This window comes from Dendropsophus ebraccatus, chromosome 5 (genome assembly GCF_027789765.1).
Source record: "Dendropsophus ebraccatus isolate aDenEbr1 chromosome 5, aDenEbr1.pat, whole genome shotgun sequence".
NCBI classification, from domain to species: Eukaryota; Metazoa; Chordata; class Amphibia; order Anura; family Hylidae; genus Dendropsophus; species Dendropsophus ebraccatus.
Window position 1 is genome coordinate 10,624,075 of NC_091458.1, and position 21,480 is coordinate 10,645,554.

The 21,480-nt window shown below is 44.6% G+C and overlaps 1 protein-coding gene across 1 annotated transcript in view; it reads right to left on the reverse strand.

Moving 5' to 3' along the window:
- The window catches only part of LOC138794014 (olfactory receptor 6N1-like), a gene marked incomplete at its 3' end in the record, with an annotated part of 31,415 nt that extends 12,736 nt beyond the window's left edge, over positions 1-18,679 (reverse strand). The window contains exons 1-4 of the mRNA XM_069972781.1: positions 18,404-18,679; positions 16,901-17,237; positions 879-954; positions 195-264 (exon numbers count right to left, since the gene is read on the reverse strand). Coding sequence (XP_069828882.1) covers positions 195-264; positions 879-954; positions 16,901-17,237; positions 18,404-18,679 — 759 coding nt within the window. The remainder of the gene's footprint in view (positions 1-194; positions 265-878; positions 955-16,900; positions 17,238-18,403) is intronic.
- Between the last annotated feature and the right edge of the window lie 2,801 nt (positions 18,680-21,480).

Here is a 21,480-nt window from a genome sequence, read left to right on the forward strand (position 1 = left end):
TTTACCAAAACGTCACCAAAAACACCAAAACACGTGTATACCAATATCTAAGAGCTCCAAAGTCCTGTATAACACTGCTGGGTAACCTAAAAAGGTATCTTAACACTTCTTTGTTAAAATCTAAGAAGGTTAGTGGGGGGAAAAATGAGAAGCAACACAAGAAAATATTACTTTACTGAAAGAGTAGTAGATACCTTGAACAAACCTCCAATAAATGTGGTTGGCAAATGACTGTAACGTGCCTGGGATAAACATATGTCTATCCTAAGATAGAGAAACAGGGAGATAATATAAGGGCCAATTGGATGGGCTGGGGAGTCCTTTTCTGTCTTCAGTATTTCTAAAATAAGTTCACATGAAGAGAGAGAAAGCAAGCACTCACCCTGGGACGCTCTCTGTGTATTAGGGCCCTATTCCACTGGGCGATTATCGTTTGCATAATCGTTAACCAATAACGATCTCAAACTACCGCTATTGCAAAAGACCTGAAAACGTTCACTCATTTCCATGGAATGATAATTGTTACTTATGATCGTAATTGCGATCGTTTTTTCTTCGCTATTTATTCGCTAATGCGTTTGTATCTATTGCGAACGATGTCTTATTCAATGCGAATGATTTGCGAAAGTTTTGCGAACGAGCAACGATAAAAACAGGTCCAGGTCTTATAAAACGATCAACGATTTCTCGTTCGGTCGTTAATCGTTAACTGCATTTCAACCGAACTATTATCATTTAGAGTCGAACGATTTAACAATAATCTGAACGATAATCGTCCGGTGGAATAGGGCCCTAAGAGTCTTTCACAGAGAGTGCCTTATTAAGTAGCACAGCAGCCTGCTTGTACCACCTGGTGGAATAGGGCCCTTAGGCTTTACTTGCTTTTAACGGCAATCATTGAGACGGAACCCTTCTCCAGTATTCCCAGGACAGTTACCACAGGAAGGAACTGATCTTCAGTAAGACAAATAGCGGGAAAACTGAAGCATCTTATGGTCCTTTTAGACGGAGTGATAATTTGCCCGATCGCAGGATTAATGATTTTGAATGAACAATATGTTTTTATAACGATCAGGGTTTAGAGGAACGATACATCGTATGGAAAAATCGTTTTGCGTTCGCTTAAGCCTATCTCACACCTAGGTGGAATCATTGAAAGACTGTTTACACGGAACGATCTGAGAATTTTTTGCGAACGATCAACGACAATTTGAGAACATGTTGAAAGATCAAAATGAACGATTTCTCGCTCGTCGCTTGATTGTTCGCTGTGTTTACACGGAACGATTATCGCTCAAATGCGATCGTTATCGTGCAAATTCGAACGATAATCGTTCCATCTAAAAGAACCATAAGTGATTATGGCTCTCCTGGGAAACCTTGGAAAGTCTGATACACCCAGTTGCAAAGGCCTGGTGCTTGTACTACCCAACCTGGCACTCTCTGAACTGGTTGGGCAGAAGACCGTCAGATAGAAACTTATCTAAACATGAGTATGAGTATTCTTCACACTCTTCTTCTTCACTACAAACATCCCGGTAGAGTACACTACTATCTGGACAAGGCCACCAAGACAGTCCCTATACCTACTCTAGGCTACCTTAACTACTTTTGCTCCTACTCCTCCCCTCTAACTCCTGCACCTGTTCTTGAAGTTGTAACTGTTATTCTTGACTTGTATTACACTAGAGTCTTCTCAAGTAAAGAGGAAACCTTGTCTAAGTGCTGGTGCCGTGAGCCGCGGTAGCTATGCAGTGTTGTGGCTGCTGCATGGGTCACTTAGTTGCTGTGGCCAGTGGTGGTTTTGGAACCCACCACTGGACAAACGAGCCCTGCGCTTGAGGTTTGGATAGCCCAAGTGTGAACAGGTGTGTAGGTGCAGGTGGAAGAAATAATTGACCAGAGTCCAATGACTTAATCAGAATAACTTGATTTACTTGAAAAAAATTCAATTTAATACAGAATAAACACACTTGTGGTAACTGCAGGTGCAGGCAAGAGGAAGTAGTAATAAGAGATGTAAGAAAAGAGTAGAGCAGAGGAACGTCTTGAGGGCCCTGTCTAATGTAGAAGAAGGGAACAAAAGAGTCGTAGTCAGGTATAAATACTGTGGATCTGACCGCCTTTTGCCCTATAGTGTCGGGATATCTGTCCTGCTAGGGTAGTACGAGTTCCCAGGTCCCTGCAGTAGGTTGAGCAGACTTTCCAATAAGTCCCAGAGAAGCCGTGTCTTACAGTACAATACATAGGCTTACACGCTGCTTTGTCCTACTGGGGTCAGTACCTAGCCTCAGGTAGGTGTGTTGTTGCTGAAGGTATCCTTGACGTGCACAAGGTTCTCCTCAGAGGACTTCCTCTCTCCTAAGGGTCTAGCACTACATACTAGTGATAGTTAGCAGGAAACAAGCAGCTTGCTTAAGTGTCTCAGTCCCTCTCCAGCTTTACTGACTAAGAACCTGTGTGTGGGCTGTGTGTGTGTAAGATAGTAGAAAAAGTGAGGGAAACGAGCCTTCACTTGTGATTGGAAGAGATGAAGCAGGTGACACAAAACAGTTAACTCATGAGTCCTTCAGCTGTGCATAGTACAATATATATACAAGAACAAATACAACAGTGACACCTAGTGAGGAAAAACCTACAATACAGTCTCCTTCATCCCCTTCTGTGAGAACCTGAGTGAGTTACTTTGCCCAGGTGCATAAAAACTTAGTGGCACACGTGTGCTGAGACGCTACACTGAACTCTGTCCTATTTTTGTGTTGCCGCACCTGCACCTGCACCTACACTGCATCTACACCTTACACTTAGGCTATCCCCTTTCTCAAGCGTAGTGCCGTGTGGGAAGGGGGGTGGCCACCGTGACAAATGTACCCAAGTGCACCTTGCTGTACCACCACCATACAGCACCCTGGCGCACAGCAGACCAAACCACACATCCAAAGAATTTACCGATAGTGGCACAATGGGATAGATTGACCATATTAAAGTTATTGGTCGTTGGTTGGGCTATTGTTCCCTCACTCCATGTGTAAACTAAAGTACTGTTATGCTTTCTTACAAATGATGAGCCTGGAGAAGAGCAGACACACTGTGAATCAGGTTGCTGTTCACTAAGCAGCAAATTCCCTGGTGAATGACTGCAACTGGGCAACATAGTCAGCAACAATGGCAAGATGACGCATCAAGGCAATATGGCCCACACTCCCTTTATGGCACACATCTTTGCTTTTTTTTATTTTTCAAAAACTTTATTAAAATTTGAGAATTTAAAAAAATAATAATAGGATGGCTATCAGAAGGTGCTTACCATGGGCAGTAATGTGTTTGCACAATTCAGCCACCCTGGACGAACATTGATAGAACAGTCTGCATTTCTCACCTCTACATCTCTGACATTTCAAAGTCTTATATTACACCTTGCAAATGCTGGATCATCTGTACAAGCAACATAAAGGGGTCAATGACTACATCAGACACCAGGCCTCCTAAATAGGGGAGTCAGGCAGTGGTGGCTTATCAGGATCTCCAGACTTTGGAGGCCACCAAATGTAGACAACAGCCATATGAGTGATCCCTTACTGTGATAGAAGGGATGTGGGAAGAAAAATATACTGATCTTAGTGCTTAGTAGGAGAACTTTGTAACTCAGTAGGGTCTCACACATCTGTCCGCTTGGACCTTCAACAACTAACTACTAACTTCCTCCCATCAAGAACTAACTCCTCCTACAGGGGCTGAACTAAACCCTCCCGTGAGTGGTGGGTCTGAGAGAGAGAGAGAGAGAGAGAGAGGGAGAGAGAGAGAGAGAGAGAGAGAGGACAGAAGAGAACTAGCACCTGAGATTGGTCAGCCCATAACACGTGGTACAAAGAATTAACTCTTTTACTTATTGTAACATAGTTAATAAAGTTGAAAGAAGACAAGAGTCCATCAAGTTCAACCTAGGGAGACCCTACTGTGTTGATCCAGAGGAAGGCAAAAACCCCTATGAGGCAGACGACAGCTGTGCGATAGGTTAAGCAGAAACAGTAGTGACACATAGTGGGCAAAACAAAATACTATACTTCCCACTAATTTCTATAATCCTAGCGAGAACTGTGGGACCATACAGTTACAGCAGCACAGTCCTCTCTATCCTCTTCCAGCACTTATCTCTCTCTGCTCCCTCTCTACACTCATCTTTAGGATCTTACAGATAACTGTGTGGCCCTACAGACTCCCCCCAAACCCTAAGCAAAGGGGATTGTGACTTGCAGGACCTATGGCTCTTGCCACCCTGTCTGTATAATGGTATGACAATAATAGCAATGAAAAGATAAATTTTAATTTAATTTGATTAGTAACAGTAGGGCATTAACCCTCTAAGTCCAAGGGACAGACATTCCCTCAGCCAGGGTTCCCTAGAGGTTTCCTCCACATGGGTTTTTTTTCTCTCCTGGAGGAGGACTTTGTGAGTCAAGGATTCACTATGTTTATCACAATTTTCGTACTTTTTGCCTGGACATGTAGTTCCAAGCTATATGTTCATGGCATTGAATTAAGTTTTAAAATTATACGTGGCATGTTTTATTTATTGTCACAGATTTGGTTTGGTGGTTCAGGAGTCTGGTTCATGGACTCATTTTAAATCATAGAGCCATTTTGACTCATTAAGCACAGGAGTGGGGATTTTTAGTAGGGTCATTGGTGCCTGTAAAGTCTACTGGCTCTGTTAGGTTGACAGCTAGAATGTGCCACCAAAACACCAAAAAGTGTGTTCTGTGCCTTCATCTAATTGTCTGTGTTTACTGTGGTTTGAGTTGCTTCAAGGGGAAGTGAAGGTCCATCCCACCCTGTCTTCTTTCAAAACTGATGCCTATTAAGAGAATCTTAACCCATACGGTTCTTCTGAGCATAGACACCCTCAAGGATTTCTCCTGAAGATTGTCTATGTCGGAAATAGCCATGAAAATTATAAAACATGTCTTATAATTGTCCACTATTCTGGAATACATCCAGAAACTGTCCGGAATGCTGAGTGTGTCTGATGTATATGACATGTCCTATAATTGTCGGGAATTCTGGCACAGATGCACCATAGAACCCTATACAAGAGGTGAGCGGGGCGTACATCAGCAACAAATCTGTGTCTTTTTGCAGATGTATGTTGGGCATGGGGTTGATAAATTTCCTACCGTCCCACATAGTATTTCTATGTAAGTCCTTGTAGAAACTTTAGTTTGTGTCACAGTGGCCATTTAAGCTCATTTAGATCACCTGGCACTAGTAGGGTCAAAAAGTGTTTTAGGTAGGGAGTAGGGACTAAACTTTTTTTTCTACGGAGAAGCCTTTTACATTTTCAATCTAAATAAAAGGAATCCCTTAGGTTTTAGTCTCAAATAAAAATTAAAGGTATGTTGCTAAGGTGTGACCATTTTTCTGTATAGCATTAATTTCGGTTTAGACAACTAAAAACATCTGCACGAGATGAGCTCCATTAGAAGTCTATGGAGCAGCTGGATGGAGATCATAATCAGCCATGCAGTGGAGTGTTGTACAATATGCTTCTCCAGATTATATCTAGAAATTGTCACCCATTGTTGTAAGACCAAGTCAAAAATAGATTTTTTTTTTCCATAAATTTTTATTACATTTTCAGAGAATTTTACAAAATATTTCCTACAGAGCCAAAGTCTAAAGATTTCTATAAATGGTGGTTGAAGACACTTAGTAAGTGGAATTGTCCACCAATATCTGTCATTGACTTCTTCACCACCCAGTATAAAGTGTTACATTAATAGTTCTCCTGTCATCTGGTACTGGATCCTGGGGTGATGGGTTGACGTGCACCTCCCTGTAGACCTGTTTTTTTTTCCAGTGTTGTTTACTCATGTTGATATCTTCTCAGCCTAGGGAGAAGTGTCCTTCAGGCTCCTTTTCATTTCTATAAGAAGTTGAAGGGGAATTAATTGTGGATATAAACCTCTCGGGAATGATTCCACCATCTGAGCCTCCCGTAATGGGGCTCACCTTATTGTTGTTGTTTGCATTGATAAACCTGATGTATCAAATATGTTTCTTATTCCTCAGGGGTTAATCACGGTTTGGTTACTGCTCCTAAACTCAAGGTAATTCATTTACTCTAAACAGAAGAGACTAGAATGTTCCCTATGGAATTTCTTATGAAAGTTATCACACTAATAATGGCTGCTTTGTGCCGCCATATACAAAGTCTGTTTAACCTACTGAGCAGGTCAGGAATATAGGTAAAGTACATCAAGTCCAGGGGTCAATACATCCGGGTCACCTGCAGCACTCCACCTGTGAACAGCTCCAAGTATAGATACAGGGGTTGGGCTCTGTTTCTCTTATATAGAGCTCCGAATCTCTTTCTTCCTATTATAGATACAAATATCTAATCTGTAATGAATCAGAACCTCTCACTCCGGCCTCCAAGACTTCACTCGTGCTGCACCAGTTCTCTGGAACACCCTTCCCAAAGACCTGACTTCTTTCCAACACCCATAGCTTCAAGCCTGCCCTGAAGACTCATCTTTCCCTAAACTCGTCTTCCTCTCTGCTTCCCCTTCTCCATCCACTCTATATGCTCCTTGGTCCCATGTACCTTCTACCTGCAACAAGACAACGGCATTTGACTGGCTCGCCCAATCACCTATAGGCACTTTGCAACTATGTACAATGAGTGGAACATTGACAAAATAAAGCACTTACTGCCTCTTGTGTCACCTCCAGTCATCCTAGTCTGTACGATCTCGTGAGCAGGTCTCTAACTGTTTGCATCATATCCTATTTTTTTTTTTTACCTATTTATTGTATAATCAACCAATTTTTAAGACCTTTTGTGGGAACCTTCCCCTCATACCATGCGGTCACCAAGTTGTATAATATTTCCACCACAGATCACACCATTCTCTACAGCTCTCTACAGTAATATTTTGCCAGAAGTCTAGCCAGCAAGATGGGGGAGCTGGAGGCCTTGGTTCTGGAGGAGTCCATTGATGTGGTTGGTGTGACTGAGACATGGCTGGACTCCTCACATGACTGGGCTGTCAATATTCAGGGATTTGCATTGTTCAGAAGGGACCGGGTGGGCAAAAGGGGAGAAGGAGTATGTCTGTATGTCAGAAATGATATTAAAGTGAGTGTAAAAGATGCAATAGTGGGCGATGACTGTGATGATGGAATTGTGCATTGTGGGTAGAACTACAGAAGGAGGTAAAGAGTAAAAAAATTATTCTTGGTGTTATCTATAGACCCCCCCAACATTACTGGGGAGGTAGATGGCCAGTTGAATAGACAAATAGAGCGGGCTGCCCGGGAGGGGACAGTAGTGGTAATGGGGGACCTCAACTACCCCGATATAGATTGGGGTCACGGTTCAGCTAAAACCACAAAGGGGAGGGAATTTCCTAACCTCCTGCAGGATAATTTTCTGGGCCAGTTTGTGGAGGAGCCAACTAGAAGTGATGCCTTGTTGGATCTGGTTATTTCTAACAACGCTGAGCTGGTTGGGGATGTCACTGTCCATGAACACCTGGGGAATAGTGACCACAATATAGTGACTTTTAGCTTAAAGTGTAGAAAAGAAAAACATGTTGGGAGGGCAAAAACTCTTAATTTTAAAAGGGCCAATTTTCCTGGGTTAAGGGCAGAACTTCAGGGCATAGACTGGGAGCGGCTGCTGTCACATACGGATACAGCTAATAAATGGGAAATCTTCAAATCCACATTAAATAACTGTACTGCCAAATATATTCCTATGGGTAACAAATATAAACGGTTAAAATCCAATCCCACATGGCTTACAACCGAGGTTAGAAGGGCTATAAATGAGAAAAAAGGGGCATTCAAAAAATATAAATCAGAGGGGTCAGCTGTAGCATTTAAACATTACAAAGAAGTCAACAAAACCTGTAAAAATGTAATAAAAGCAGCAAAAATTCACAATGAAAGGCAGGTAGCTATAGAAAGCAAAAGAAACCCCCAAAATTCTTCAAATATATTAATGCAAAAAAACCAAGGTCACAGCATGTAGGACCCCTAAATAATGGCGACGGGGAGTTAACAACTGGGGATCAGGAGAAAGCTGAGTTACTTAATGGTTTCTTCAGTTCCGTATATACAAAAGAAGAGGATGGAGCTGTGGTGGGCGGGGCCAGTACTGAGGTGGGTGGGGCCAGTGGTCCTTACACATGTAATGTACTGAACTGGTTTACTATAGATATGGTCCAAGATAAATTAAATAAACTCAATGTAACCAAAGCTCCAGGGCCTGATGGACTGCACCCCAGAGTTCTTAGGGAACTCAGTTCTCTACCCTTGTATGAAATATTCTGTGATTCTTTGCTTACTGGTATTGTGCAGAGCGACTGGCGTAAGGCAAATGTAATGCCGATCTTCAAAAAGGGCTCTCAAACTTCCCCAGGTAACTATAGACCTGTAAGCTTAACGTCCATTGTGAGGAAACTATTTAAGGGGCTTATAAGGGACTACATCCAGGAATATGTAGTGGCTAATAGTATTATTAGTGATAACCAGCATGGTTTTACTAAGGACAGAAGCCAAACCAACCTAAATGTTTCTATGAAGAGGTAAGTAGAAGTCTGGATGGCGGCGCGGTTGTGGATATTGTGTACCTGGATTTTGCAAAAGCATTTGACACAGTTCCTCATGGACGTCTGATGGGTAAGTTAAAGTCTATTGGTTTGGAAAGTTTAATATGTAACTGGATTGAAAACTGGCTTAATAATCGTACCCAGAGAGTGGTGGTCAATGATTCCTACTCCGAATGGTCCCCGGTAATAAGTGGTGTACCCCAAGGGTCAGTACTGGGCCCTCTTCTGTTTAACTTGTAATTATTAATGTTAATATTAATGATATTGAGAGTGGAATTAACAGCAATGTTTCTATCTTTGCAGATGACACCAAGCTTTGTAGTACAGTACAGTCTATGGAAGACGTGCAGAGGTTACAGGATGACTTAGACACACTGAGTGTTTGGGCGTCCACTTGGCAAATGAGGTTCAATGTGGATAAATGTAAAGTTATGCACCTGGGTACTAATAACCCGCATGCATCATATGTCCTGGGGGGAGTTACTCTGGGAGAGTCGCTGATGGAGAAGGATCTGGGTGTACTTGTAGATAATAGACTACAGAACAGCACACAATGTCAGTCAGCGGCTTCTAAGGCCAGCAGGATATTGTCATGCATTAAAACAGGCATGGACTCTCGGGACAGGGATATAATATTACCGCTTTATAAAGCTTTGGTGCGGCCTCATCTGGAGTATGCCGTCCAGTTTTGGAATCCGATTCATAAAAAGGATGTTCTAGAGCTGGAGAGGGTACAAAGACGGGCAACTAAACTAATAAGGGGAATGGAGCAGGAGACCAGGAACCAAGTACAGAAGATGATTGGAGGGACCAGCTGTCAATCACTGAGGCAAAGGCAGGTTAACCGTTACATGACCAGGGAAGCTTAGCAGCACAGACACGGGTGGGGCAGGGAAAACAATTAGCAGACCAGAAGGAATAAGACACAGTTCAGACAGGGCAAAAACAAGGCAAACAAAACACAGAATAAATGGAAGATTATGGCCAAAATCGCAGTCTTTGGCACAGAGGTCGAATCTTCGCAGCAGAGGGTGGCACTGATGCCTTTTCAGGCGCGATCATGACATGGCCCCTACAAGAAATATGGGGAAAAGATGTTCCAGGTAAAACCCCCTCAAAGGACAAGAGGGCACTGCCTCCGCCTGGAGGGACAAGGGGGCACTGCCTCCGCCTGGAGAGACAAGGGGGAGCTGCCTCCGCCTGGAGAGACAAGGGGGCGCTGCCTCCGCCTGGAGAGACAAGGGGCACTGCCTCCGCCTGGAGAGACAAGGGGGCGCTGCCTCCGCCTGGAGAGACAAGGGGGCACTGCCTCCGCCTGGAGAAAAAAAGGTTCAATCTCCGGAGGCGACAAGCCGCCTTTACCATGAGAACTGTGAATCTGTGGAACAGTCTACCCCGGGATCTGGTCACAGCAAAAACAGTAGAGGGCTTCAAAACAGGGCTAGACAAGTTCTTAGACCACAATAATATAAATGCATATGTATAGAACCTATCACCCCTCCCCCTTCCCTGTATCCATCCCCTCCTTGGTTGAACTTGATGGACATGTGTCTTTTTTTCAACTGTATTAACTATGTAACTTTATAGAACCTTTGGCATGTAGGATAAGGCAGGAGGAGAGGGTAAGGGGGTTTGGGATTGAGGGATCGGCTGGTAAGATCCTATTATATGCGGACGATGTTTTATTGTTTGTCCGGGATCCCCAGCAGAGTATTCCTTATTTTATTGATCTGGTGGCTGAATTTGGTAGTACTTCGGGCCTTAAAATTAATTGGGAGAAGTTCTCAGAGCTTTCTTTGGGGAAGGATAAAAGTAAGCAAGGCGGAGATCCCCTGTTAGTAAACAATGCTGATGTACTGGAATATCTGGGTGTTAGAATATCTAGTGATGTAGGTCAGTACGTAGATTTGAATATCCCTTATGAGGAAAGTGGAAAAGAAAATAAATGTATGGCTTAAACTCCCAATCGGGATGGCGGCAAGAATTGCTTTAATAAAGATGGTGTTACTCCCTCAGTTCCTTCTTTACTTTCAGGCGGCTCCTATATGGATTCCAGACATTTGGTTTAGGAGGATAGAAGCGCTACTTAATCGGTTGGTTTGGGGCCGGAAGAAGGTGAGAATGAAGTATGGGGCATGGTTGAAAGGGAGGGGGAGGGCGGTCTGGCTTTGCCTGACTTTGGGCTCTACTTCCTTGGTGTGGGTGCCCAGGGTCTGGCAAGGTGGAAGGCATCGCCTATTTTTCATTATATGCTCACACAGCTCGGCCCTAATTTGGATGTTTTTGAGGTGTTGGAGACTGGACAGATGTTAGATACGGTCTTAGAGCCACAGTCTTTTGTTTTTATATATGTTAAAATATGGGAAAGAATTAAAAAGTTTTGTGGAATACAAGGTAGTTTGTACACCGTTGTGGGGAAATAGAGAGTTAAAAGAATTTTCATCAGGAGAAATTGCTTGTTTTTGGGAGAGGAGAGGGGTTAGTTATGTGTCTCAATTGTTTATAGGTAGGTTAGTGGGGTTTGAGGACCTTAAAACACAGTTTTGGTTAAAAGAGCAGCATAGGCTTCGGTATATGCAAATTTACAGTGCTCACACAGCAACACAGAATAAACATAAATTAAAAAAATTTTCGCACAAGATTATTGAGTGTATATGTGATATGGGGGAGGGTAAGAAAATACTCACGCAAGTGTATAGGTGGTTGGGGCAGGAAAGGAAAACCCCTCAATTAGATAAGGTAAAAGGTAGATGGGAAGCAGCGTTGGGACATATACCGGAGGCAACCTGGGTGCTATGTATTAATAATTTAAGTAAAGGGTCGGTGGGTATGTCACATAGATTAATTCATTATAAGTTGTTTTATTGGCTTTATTATACTCCAAGGCTTATAGCTAAATTTTGGAAAAATTGATCTTCATGCTGTAATAAGTGTGGTTTGGCCGAGGCGGATTTGGCTCATCTGGTGTGGGCCTGTCCTACGGTACAAAGATTCTGGTGTAAGGTCCTTCAGCATGCGGAGGCCTGTATGGGGCAAGTGTTACATTTGACCGAAGTGGAAATAATCTTGGGGGGCCTGGCCGATGATGGGGAGGGAGGGACCTTCCTTATGAAAATACTGGGGATAGCCAAGGTTATAATAGCTAGACACTGGGTGGATAGTGGTATGCCACCAAGGGAGGAATAGGGTAGAGTGGTAGAGAAGGTGAAGAGTTATGAAAGTATTGTCGCTAAAAAGTCAGTTAAAGCTACTAGACATTGTATAAGGGTATAGAAATTCTGGAAGGGAATTTAGGTTGTTTTTTTTGTTTTTTTCTTTTTTTCTCGCCAAGACCCGGGGGAAGGGGGGGGAGTTTGAGTTTTTGTTTTGGTAGGTAGGACTGTATGGTAATATTCATTGATATATATTTGTGATATGTTTTGACATATGGTTGTTTTGGTTTTGTACTATATGGTAAAGGAAAACTAATTAAAATTTATAAAAAAAACAAAACTATGTAACTATGTAATATCAGATGTGCCTTGGGACTTAAAGGAGTCCAGGGTCGCCAACATGCATCTACCTCCAGCGCTGGGGTCAGCTTTCCTCCACTCCAGATCCCAGTCCCCCAGCAGCTTCCTGGTCTAAGCGGGAATTTGGGTTGTGACGTGTCCGGTCTGTCTAGACATTTAGCAGCTGTAGTGGGGTCCCACCTCGGCTGCTGACCTGCTGTCTGACACGTCATGACCCAGGTCCCCGCTCTGACCAGGAAATTGGACCCCATAGCTGGAGCCACGGAGGTGGGTGCATGTTGTTATGTTCAGCCATCTCCCTGGCAATTTTTTTTTTTTTTAAAGGCTGACCCCGGACTTCTCCTTTAATGCAATTGACCACCTTATGTGCACAAAAGGGCGCCAATTTCATTAACACATTTTTTTGTTTTATCACTCACTAAAATTTGTTCTTAAACTATTAAGTTTTTTTTTTTTAACTGATGATTTTACAAGGTACAGCGATGGCCACGGTTTGTGCTTCTTCTTTCTCTAACTTATTCTCAGGTGGTGGGAAGACAAAATAGTGTTCACTAAAGACAAATTTGAGGTCATGCAGCACATTTCTTTCTAGGGTTGCTTCATTGACGATATCCTCATTTTTTTGGAGAAGGGAAGGGAATCCCTAGAGACCCTTGTGTCCACATAAATAATAATGAGATTGATATGCTTGCTACCTCCAAGATTCGGGGGGGGGGGGGGGGGGGGAAGCAATAATTTCTTGGATCATGGGTAAATTGATACTGAGAACAATATCCAGACAGGTATCTAAAAAAAGGAACTGCCAACAATTTCCTCCATTGGGAGAGCTGCGGGGGTCTGTTGGGAGAGCTGCCACCCAAGAGCTCTTAGAATTCCTACTGGACAGTACCTAAAAGTAATTTTTTAGGAGGAATGTAGATCCTTGAGACATTAAGATCTAGAGGCTATCCTGAATATACCCAACAGAAAGCAAAGGGAAGTGGTAGAAGTAACGTAATTGGCACTAAGTAGATACAGTACTTGCCAGTTATCCTGGTGGAATGTACTACAAGATCACCCAACAATAACCTACAGAAGAGGAAAGAAGCTTAAAGACTTTACAGTGCACAGTCATATGACGAGGACTCCAGAAGTCCCGGCCACCTTGGGCTTTATGCGCATCACCCCTATTCAAAGGTGGGGTACACCAACGATCAGAAGCCAGGAAGATGGTCCCTGCTTTGTCTAAGTTTACTTGCGTAGTTACAGGACTGTAGGGACTACAAAAGCTGACTGTACCAATAGACAGGATGCTCCCAGACAGGGGCCCATACAAAGCAATCAACAAAAAAAATGAAAAATTTTAAGGAAAAAAAAGAGAAAAAAAAAATCAACAAAACAATCAATCTAGTACCATTTCTTTTCTATTTTATTTTTTTTTGACTCCTTGTGAAATGACCTTTTCAAGGGTCACATGTACAGTATGCTCACAAATGTTTCCCATTCAGGTTTATAAGACAGGCCCTGTACATTGTTATCTATGGTGCTTGCTTTACTGTTATCTATGGTGCTTGCTGTAAAGCATATCACTAAATGCTTTTATAACTACCTTGGTCAAGATGGCGGCTTACGTAATGTATATACAAAATACCCTAAATTATAATTTAAAAAAATGAAACAGATTAGGAGAAAAATATTTCATTATCTGGTTGTAATTAATTCAACAAAAATAATTGGGTAATAAATAAATGGCCTCTGTATTAATATATGGAATTATGAGAACGCTAATGGAATGGATCCACAGACCCGTGGACAAGTAGACTTTATATCTATATTTCTCATCTATCTAGACCAAATGAAATACTAATAAAAATAATTAGATAATGTATATGGCGGCATAAGCCACCCATTAGTAGTATGATAACTTCCATAGGAGATTCCACTGGGGACCATTGTACTGTTATTTTAGGAGCCGTCACCAATTCTTGATTAACCCCTGAGGAAGAAACATATGAGACGTTTAAATTACCGCAAACAACAACAAGGTGATCGCCATTACAGGAGACGCAGATGCTACAAAGTATCAACACACAATGTAATAATTCCTGAGAGGGTTATAACCATAATTAATATCCCTTCAGCTTATTACAAGATTGTATAAATAGGGATGTAAGAAGCCGGGAGGGCGCTCCTCCGTAGGGCGAGAAGATCACAACAATGAGAATCAATATTCTCCAGACACAGAATAATCCAATAATCACTGATATAGACCTTTCTGCTATGGGAGTAGATCTATACAAGGTAAGTGTGACGCTAAGGCTTAGGGCTCTATTACATGCCACGAGTATCGGAGGAGCAGGCTGATATCCCCCTGTGCAATAGAGCAAGAGATCAGACAACGAACAAGCAAATAATCAGATGTTCTGTCCTGCTAAAAACCTACTGAAACCAATGGGATCTCAATCTGTCCTCATTTGCAGATCCAAAATCACGGACACGGATTTTATGGACATGTGAATGAGGCCAGTGTGAAGTCATCTACATAATAGATTGTTTACAGACATACTATGAGTTTTATAATTAGTTATTAGGACCGTGTACATATATTACTGATCCTGAGTTACATCCTGTAATTCTTTTATTAGAAAAATATAAAAATTAACAAACAAGGCATATCTCGCCATAACTTAAACATATCAGTAAATTACATAATTAAATAACAAATATTATTAATCATAATAAACCATTATTACAGTATAAAAGCAAAACAAAATCACCCTTAAATTTTTGCCACCAAGCCAGCCCAGCATTAATAGTAACTATTCACACAAAAAAAAACAAACTTCAATCCAGACAATTTAAGCCATAAAACGTAAACTACAAAGCCATCCTCGTCTGTAATCATAAATAAAGAGAAGCCGCCCTGGCTAGAGAAAGAACAAAAACAAAACTCCCAAACCTGGGTTAAAAATAAATAAACAAAACTATACATATATACACACATATATACATACACACAAAAAAAAAATGAAAGCCATCCAGGCGTAACCAAATAAAGCATATAACATATAATCATATAACCACAGTTATTGTAAAAACATAAATCAATAAGAGAAAAAAAAATACTAACTAACTGGTTATTCCAGCACAACACATGAGTTCGGCTGCCCTGAAAAATTAACACAGAACCTATACAACACCAATAACAGCAAAATAGAACACACAACTCTATCTATTACCCACGTGCCCCACAACCTACCCCTAGAGCCCAGTGTTAGCTCAGTCCATGGAGTCAAAGTTCAGTCCATTCTGTATCCCCTCATATATACAATGTATACAATGACTATAATGTCAATAAAGTTCATATGGCTTATTCAGCCATAACCCTGCCTATACTTATCACATAACATGTGTAAACATAAACATAGCACACCATAATGACATAACAACAATTATAATAAGGCTCAAGTTCGGTAGCCTGTAAGCCCTTTATACCTACTGCTGACCAGAAAAACAAAACTAAAAGCTAAAGTGGCATGAACCAGCCCTCCACCGGGATCGGAGGATGGCAGAACGGGTACTAGAAATTTATAAACTATCCCTTACTATCTTACCCTGCTCTCCCCCTACCTCTAATTCTAAGTTTAAACTGACCCTACACACTTTCCCTACCGCTGTCCCTACCTACTCTCTCCCTAACCAGAATTATGGTACCTCACCCAGTGGGCTTAGTACCTAGGGCACAGCAAAAGAAAAACCTCTCCACAGGAGAGAAGCCCTACTTGTACCCAACCTGCCATACTCCAAAGACCTGATCTTCCCAAGGTCACCAGTGATGTTCCTACAGACCTCCACCTCGGAGAGGACTCTACGCTGTGTAGATACTAGACACCATGCGTTCCACGTGTGGTACCTAACCACTAAGCTGACTAGAAATAACGTGCAGCGATCTCGGACACCCAGGTTCCTGAATGCCCCATAAGCCCACTCCGGAAAGGTGAGACTGACCAACTGACTCCAACCTATGGAGGCGCCCACCCTGGTGTAAACCCCTATATTGAAGGGACAATGAAGCAAGAAATGATCCATGCTTTCCAGCATAGTACCACACTCCTCACCGGGACACCCCCGATCATCGGAGCTCCTGCACTTCAAGTTATCCCTTACATATAGCTTCCCCTGGAAGCAGCGCCAGGCCAAATCCCCAAACTTCTGAGGGATCCATTTCGAGTTTAAAAGACTAAGCCCAACCTCTAGATCCTGGCCTGGGCAGTCCCTGAGCGCCAAGGGCTTCTGGAAATGGGTCAACAGAACCCTTTGGTCAAGGAATTTCCTTGACTGAGTCCTGATCTCCCACATTCCCAGACCCCATCGGCGTATCATCTTCAGAGTCGGGGTAGCGTAAGCCGGAAGATACCCATGGGGTGTACGAAAGTCCTTCACTCGCCCTCCTGTCTCCCATTCCTGGAAGAAAGGCCGAAACCATTCCCTACAGGAGAGTACCCACGGAGGAGCCCTCTCTTTCCAGAGGTTTGCGATGTTAGCTTTCAAGAAGGTGTTCATTAAGAACACCACAGGGTTCACCATAGACAAACCCCCAAGTCTCCTTGTACGGTACGTAACCTCTCTCTTGACCAGGTTCAGCCTATTCCCCCATAACAGCTGGAAGAACAGGCTGTAGATTCTAGTATAGGAAACCTCTGGCAAGATACATACACTGCCCAGGTAGATGAACAAAGGGAGCAGGTACAATTTGATCAAGTGTACCCTTTCCCTCCAGGGTCAAAGACCAACCCTTCCACTGGTCCACCTTCTGAGCGGCATTCTGGAGCCTACCATCCCAGTTTTTAATGGGGTAATCACCCTGACCGAATGTAATGCCTAGGATTTTTGCAGAGTCTTGGGGCCCTGGATCAAACTCAGGATCTCCCCCTCCCAGCAAGAGACTTTCACACTTATCCGGGTTGATGCTGGACCCAGATTCTTCTGAGTAGCGGTCCACCTCCGACATCACCACATCGACCGCCTCTCTCGAGGACACAAAGATAGTGGCATCATCAGCATATGCTACCACTCTCAGGGTGGCTTCCGGCTCATCCCGACCCCTGCCAATGGTCCACAACCAACCCTCCTAAGGAAAGGGTCGCGAACACATACAACAGTGGGCTCAAAGGACAGCCCTGTCGAACACCAGACCCAACCTCAAAAGAGCGGCCAGACCAACCGTTCACCAGTGGGAAACTCTCTGCCCCTGCATACAAGATCTTAAGCCAATTGACAAAAGTATCTGGTAGACCATATTTCAGAAGGACAGACCAGGGGTACTTGTGGATCACCCGATCAAATGCCTTGGCCTGATCCAGGGACAGCAAGTACCCCTTCCAAAGACCCGCAGTACTCCGCTCCACTGCCTCCCTGACACTAAGGACAGCACTTAAGGTGCTTCGACCTGGAACAGAGCAGTGCTGAGCCCCCGAAAGGAGCCGGGGTGCAAACTTCACCAACCGATTAAACAGTATCTTGGCCAGAATCTTCCTGTCCGTATTGAGAAGAGCTATGGGCCTCCAATTCTCAATACGGCTCGAATCTTTAACCTTTGACAGAAGAATCAGGGCTGACCTCCTTATTGACCTCGGCAGAGTGCCCGAGGAAAGACACTCATTGAAGACCTCGGTCAAGAGGGGAACCAAGAGGTCCCTGAAGGTCTTATACCACTCAGACCTGGCGACTTTTTCAGGGAAAGCCCTTCAATCGCCAGTCTAACTTCCTCTTCCCTGATCTCTTCTGCCAAAACAGGGGTCTACGCCTGGCTCAGGAATGGCGTCAGCCAGGAAACCCGACATCACATCCCAATCTAGATCCTTCCTCCCCAAGAGGTGTGAGTAAAAGGACCTGACGACCTCCAGGATCCCTGATCTGGACCGGTTCAGAGATCCCGTACTATCAACCAGTCCAGTCACGATCTTACTACTCTTTGACATCTTACAGTTTCTGTAGGGGTCGGGCGAGTGGCACCCTCTCATAAACTAAAGATGAGTGCCTATCATACTGACACCTCATGAGTAAGGCTTTCACTCTGGAGATCTCCTCTCTACTACCTCCAGTTGAGACGAGATGCTCGAGTTTCCTCCTCAGGCCCTGATACACACGATACCTATTCAGGGATCTGAGGCTCGAGAGCTGGCGGAAGAACCTCGCAACCCGCTTCTTGAATATCTCCCACCACTCTGACTTACTGCTACATAGGCCCAGTAGAGGTACCTGACTCTGAAGGAAATCCTCAAAGGATTGTCTTACCTCTGCTTCTTCCAGAAGGGACGCATTCAGCCTCCAGTAGCCTCTACCCATCCGGGGGGTCTTTGAAACATTCAGGGAAAACAAAATTAGACAGTGGTCGGAGAACTCCACTTCAACCACAGACACTGTGAAAGAGACGGCTTCCTCCTTTAAATAAAACCTGTCTAATCTAGACCTACAGCTACCTCGATGATAGGTGAAACCTGCGTGACCCGAGGGTGTCCGGATGTGGGCATCCTCTAGGCGATCTTCCCTAACTATACTAATCAGGGCCATGCTATCATAAGCCAGCTTGTCTTTGACGCCTCTCCTGTCCTGAGACCTCGTGATAGTGTTGAAGTCTCCACCAAAGACCACCTGCCGACTCGTAAAAAGAAAGGGCTTAATCCTCATGAAGAGGCTTTTACGGTCTCACTTAGTTTGTGGGGCATAGATGTTAATGAGCCGGAGCTCTTGCCCCTTCATGAGAACATCCAAGATCAGGCACCTCCCCATTTCCAACTCGATAACCCGTCTGCATTCTACAGGAGCGGTAAAAAGGACCGCCACCCCACTATACGGCTCAGCCGCAAGAGACCAGTGTGAAGGCCCATGTCTCCACTCTCTCTTGGCTTTTACCTGAGAGGCTAGATCTGTCAACCTGGTCTCCTGCAAAAACAAAATGTCGGCGTTAATACGACCGAGAAAATCAAAGGCTGCAAATCTAGCCGTATCAGACTTAATGCTGGCACAGTTAATGGATACCAGAGTCAATGGGGCGAGTGCCGCCATCATGGGTCATCGAGTTGGATGGCCTAACTCACCTATTTCTTTCCCTTCTTCCCTCCCCCTTCTAAATCAGAGGAAGACCCCTTAGCTTCTTCTTTAGATCTCTTCAGTGTAGCAGTCATGCAGTCATATCCATACCCTGATTGTCATCTCCAGACCCAAGGGCCACCTGCTCCCTCAAAGAAACAGCCTCAGCAGGGGCAGGCTCAACGTCTCCTAGAGGCTCTACCGCCTCCCGTCCCTCCTCTGAAGAAGAAGAAAAGGAGGGGGAACCATCAAGGGACTGATACCTATTAAAGAGAACAATCAGAGGGGTGTTGGCCGGGGTTTCCTTTGACATTTGGCCTGTAACACCGGGTTCAGAGGGTAAAGTTGCCTTTGGCCTCTTCCCACTCTTCCCTTTGCTGCCCTTTTTTCTCTTTTGGCCACTTCCTCCCACCTTCATCCAGACTCTCATACTGGGAAGAACTAGAGGAAATGGCATCCTGACCGTCCTCTCGGTGAAGTCTCTTGATCTCCTCATTTAACTCAGTGTCCTCCAGAGCCTCAGCCTGACCATCTGAGCCAGCGCCAGCAGAAGGGCCCTGAACTACTACTGCCACCTGAGAACTTCCAGGGTCCCTGCTACTTCTGCGCCTTTCCTCTCGCTTTAGTTGAGAGGGGCTCTTATGCTTTTTCTTCACTGGCCCCGATGCCCCTTCACCTTTGCTGGTCCCCTCCCCCGTGGCAACCTCACGGCTCTCCCCAGCCCGGGCGGCTACAGCATTGGAGAAGGAATGTGGACACAGGTAACACCTAATCCGGCCACAAGAGGCAGCCAGATGACCCTCCTCACCACACAGTGCACACACCAGCTTGGTACAGTTTGCACTAAAGTGTGTGGGATCGCCGCACCTGTGGCAAAGCTTCGGTTGCCCTGGTAGAAAACCTGGATCCTATCACGGCCAAGAAAGGCAACTGATGGTATGTGGGCGACCGTGTTCCCTGAACGCTTGAGACGAAAGGAAAACGTCCAGGCCCCAGACCAAATGCCATGCTCATCAAAGTTTTTTCGGGGGGCGTCCGTCACCTCCCCGTACCTGCTCAGCCAGGTCATTATGTCATAACATGAAAGTGACTCGTTACGGGTGAGAACGGTCACTTTCTTCACTGCACTTTGGCGAGATACCGCCTTTACAGCAAAATCTCGCCATCCGGGCGCATCTTTCACCAACTCGTAGTTAGACCAGAACACCTCCAGCCCCTCTGGTCTAACAAAGCAAATGTCAAATTCGGTGGTGCCGTAGGGGTGAATCAGGGCAAAGATGTCACTCGCCCTGAACCCCATCTGGAAGAGAAGCTCCACCACCTTCCCTCTCTGTGGGCACGCATCACTGCCTCTCCACACCAGACGGGCCACGTTCCTACGGCCAGTCTCCTGCCCGGGTGTTTGGAGGGACCAGACCACCCCTCCATTATGCTCTCGGAAGGCCCCTAAACCATGTCTCTCTATGTAGAAAGACAGGTCGACCTCCCTTCACTCTACTTGGAGTGTTCTCTCTCCTCTCCGCAATGCCTCCAGAAGGCGCCGTTGCAAGTGACCTTCCCCATTTGGGCCTGGAGGTGAGGATCTCCCCGATGCCCCAGCTGCCACACTTGCATAACTCCTAGTAGCAGCTGGGGGGACAGCCGGACCAGTTCCCGCCTCACTAGCAACATTACCCACAGTATTCCCAACATTACTGCCATTAACCATGGTACCATCAGCATTTACAGAAATACAGGGACTACCATTCTCATCCTGCAAACCATCATTCTGATCATGCACAACACCACCCCTCCCAACATGCATACTACTACTACCACCACCATGTACACCACTACTACCACCTCCATGCACACCACTACTACCACCTCCATGCACACCACTACTACCACCTCCATGCACACCACTACTACCACCACCATGTACACCACTACTACCACCTCCATGCACACCACTACTACCACCTCCATGCACACCACTACCACTCTCATCAGCCATCACCACTTCCATAGCTTCTGCAGTATTAGCTGGGCTAGGCTTGTACATCAGGGTGGCTGGTTTTAAAATGTCTTTAGCAGATTTTGATGTATTTACAGTCTTATTGTCTTTACTCTTAGAGGTGGGCACAACAACAGATGCAACTTCTAGTGCCACCTCTTCTCTTATGCCACCTGCAGGATCAGCAGGGGCACAGGCATCCACACCGGACATGTGTCCTGACACAGCAGAGCCCGCTGCCCTGCCACTGCTCGGCCGCCCGAGCCCTTCACCAGCCTTTGCTGGC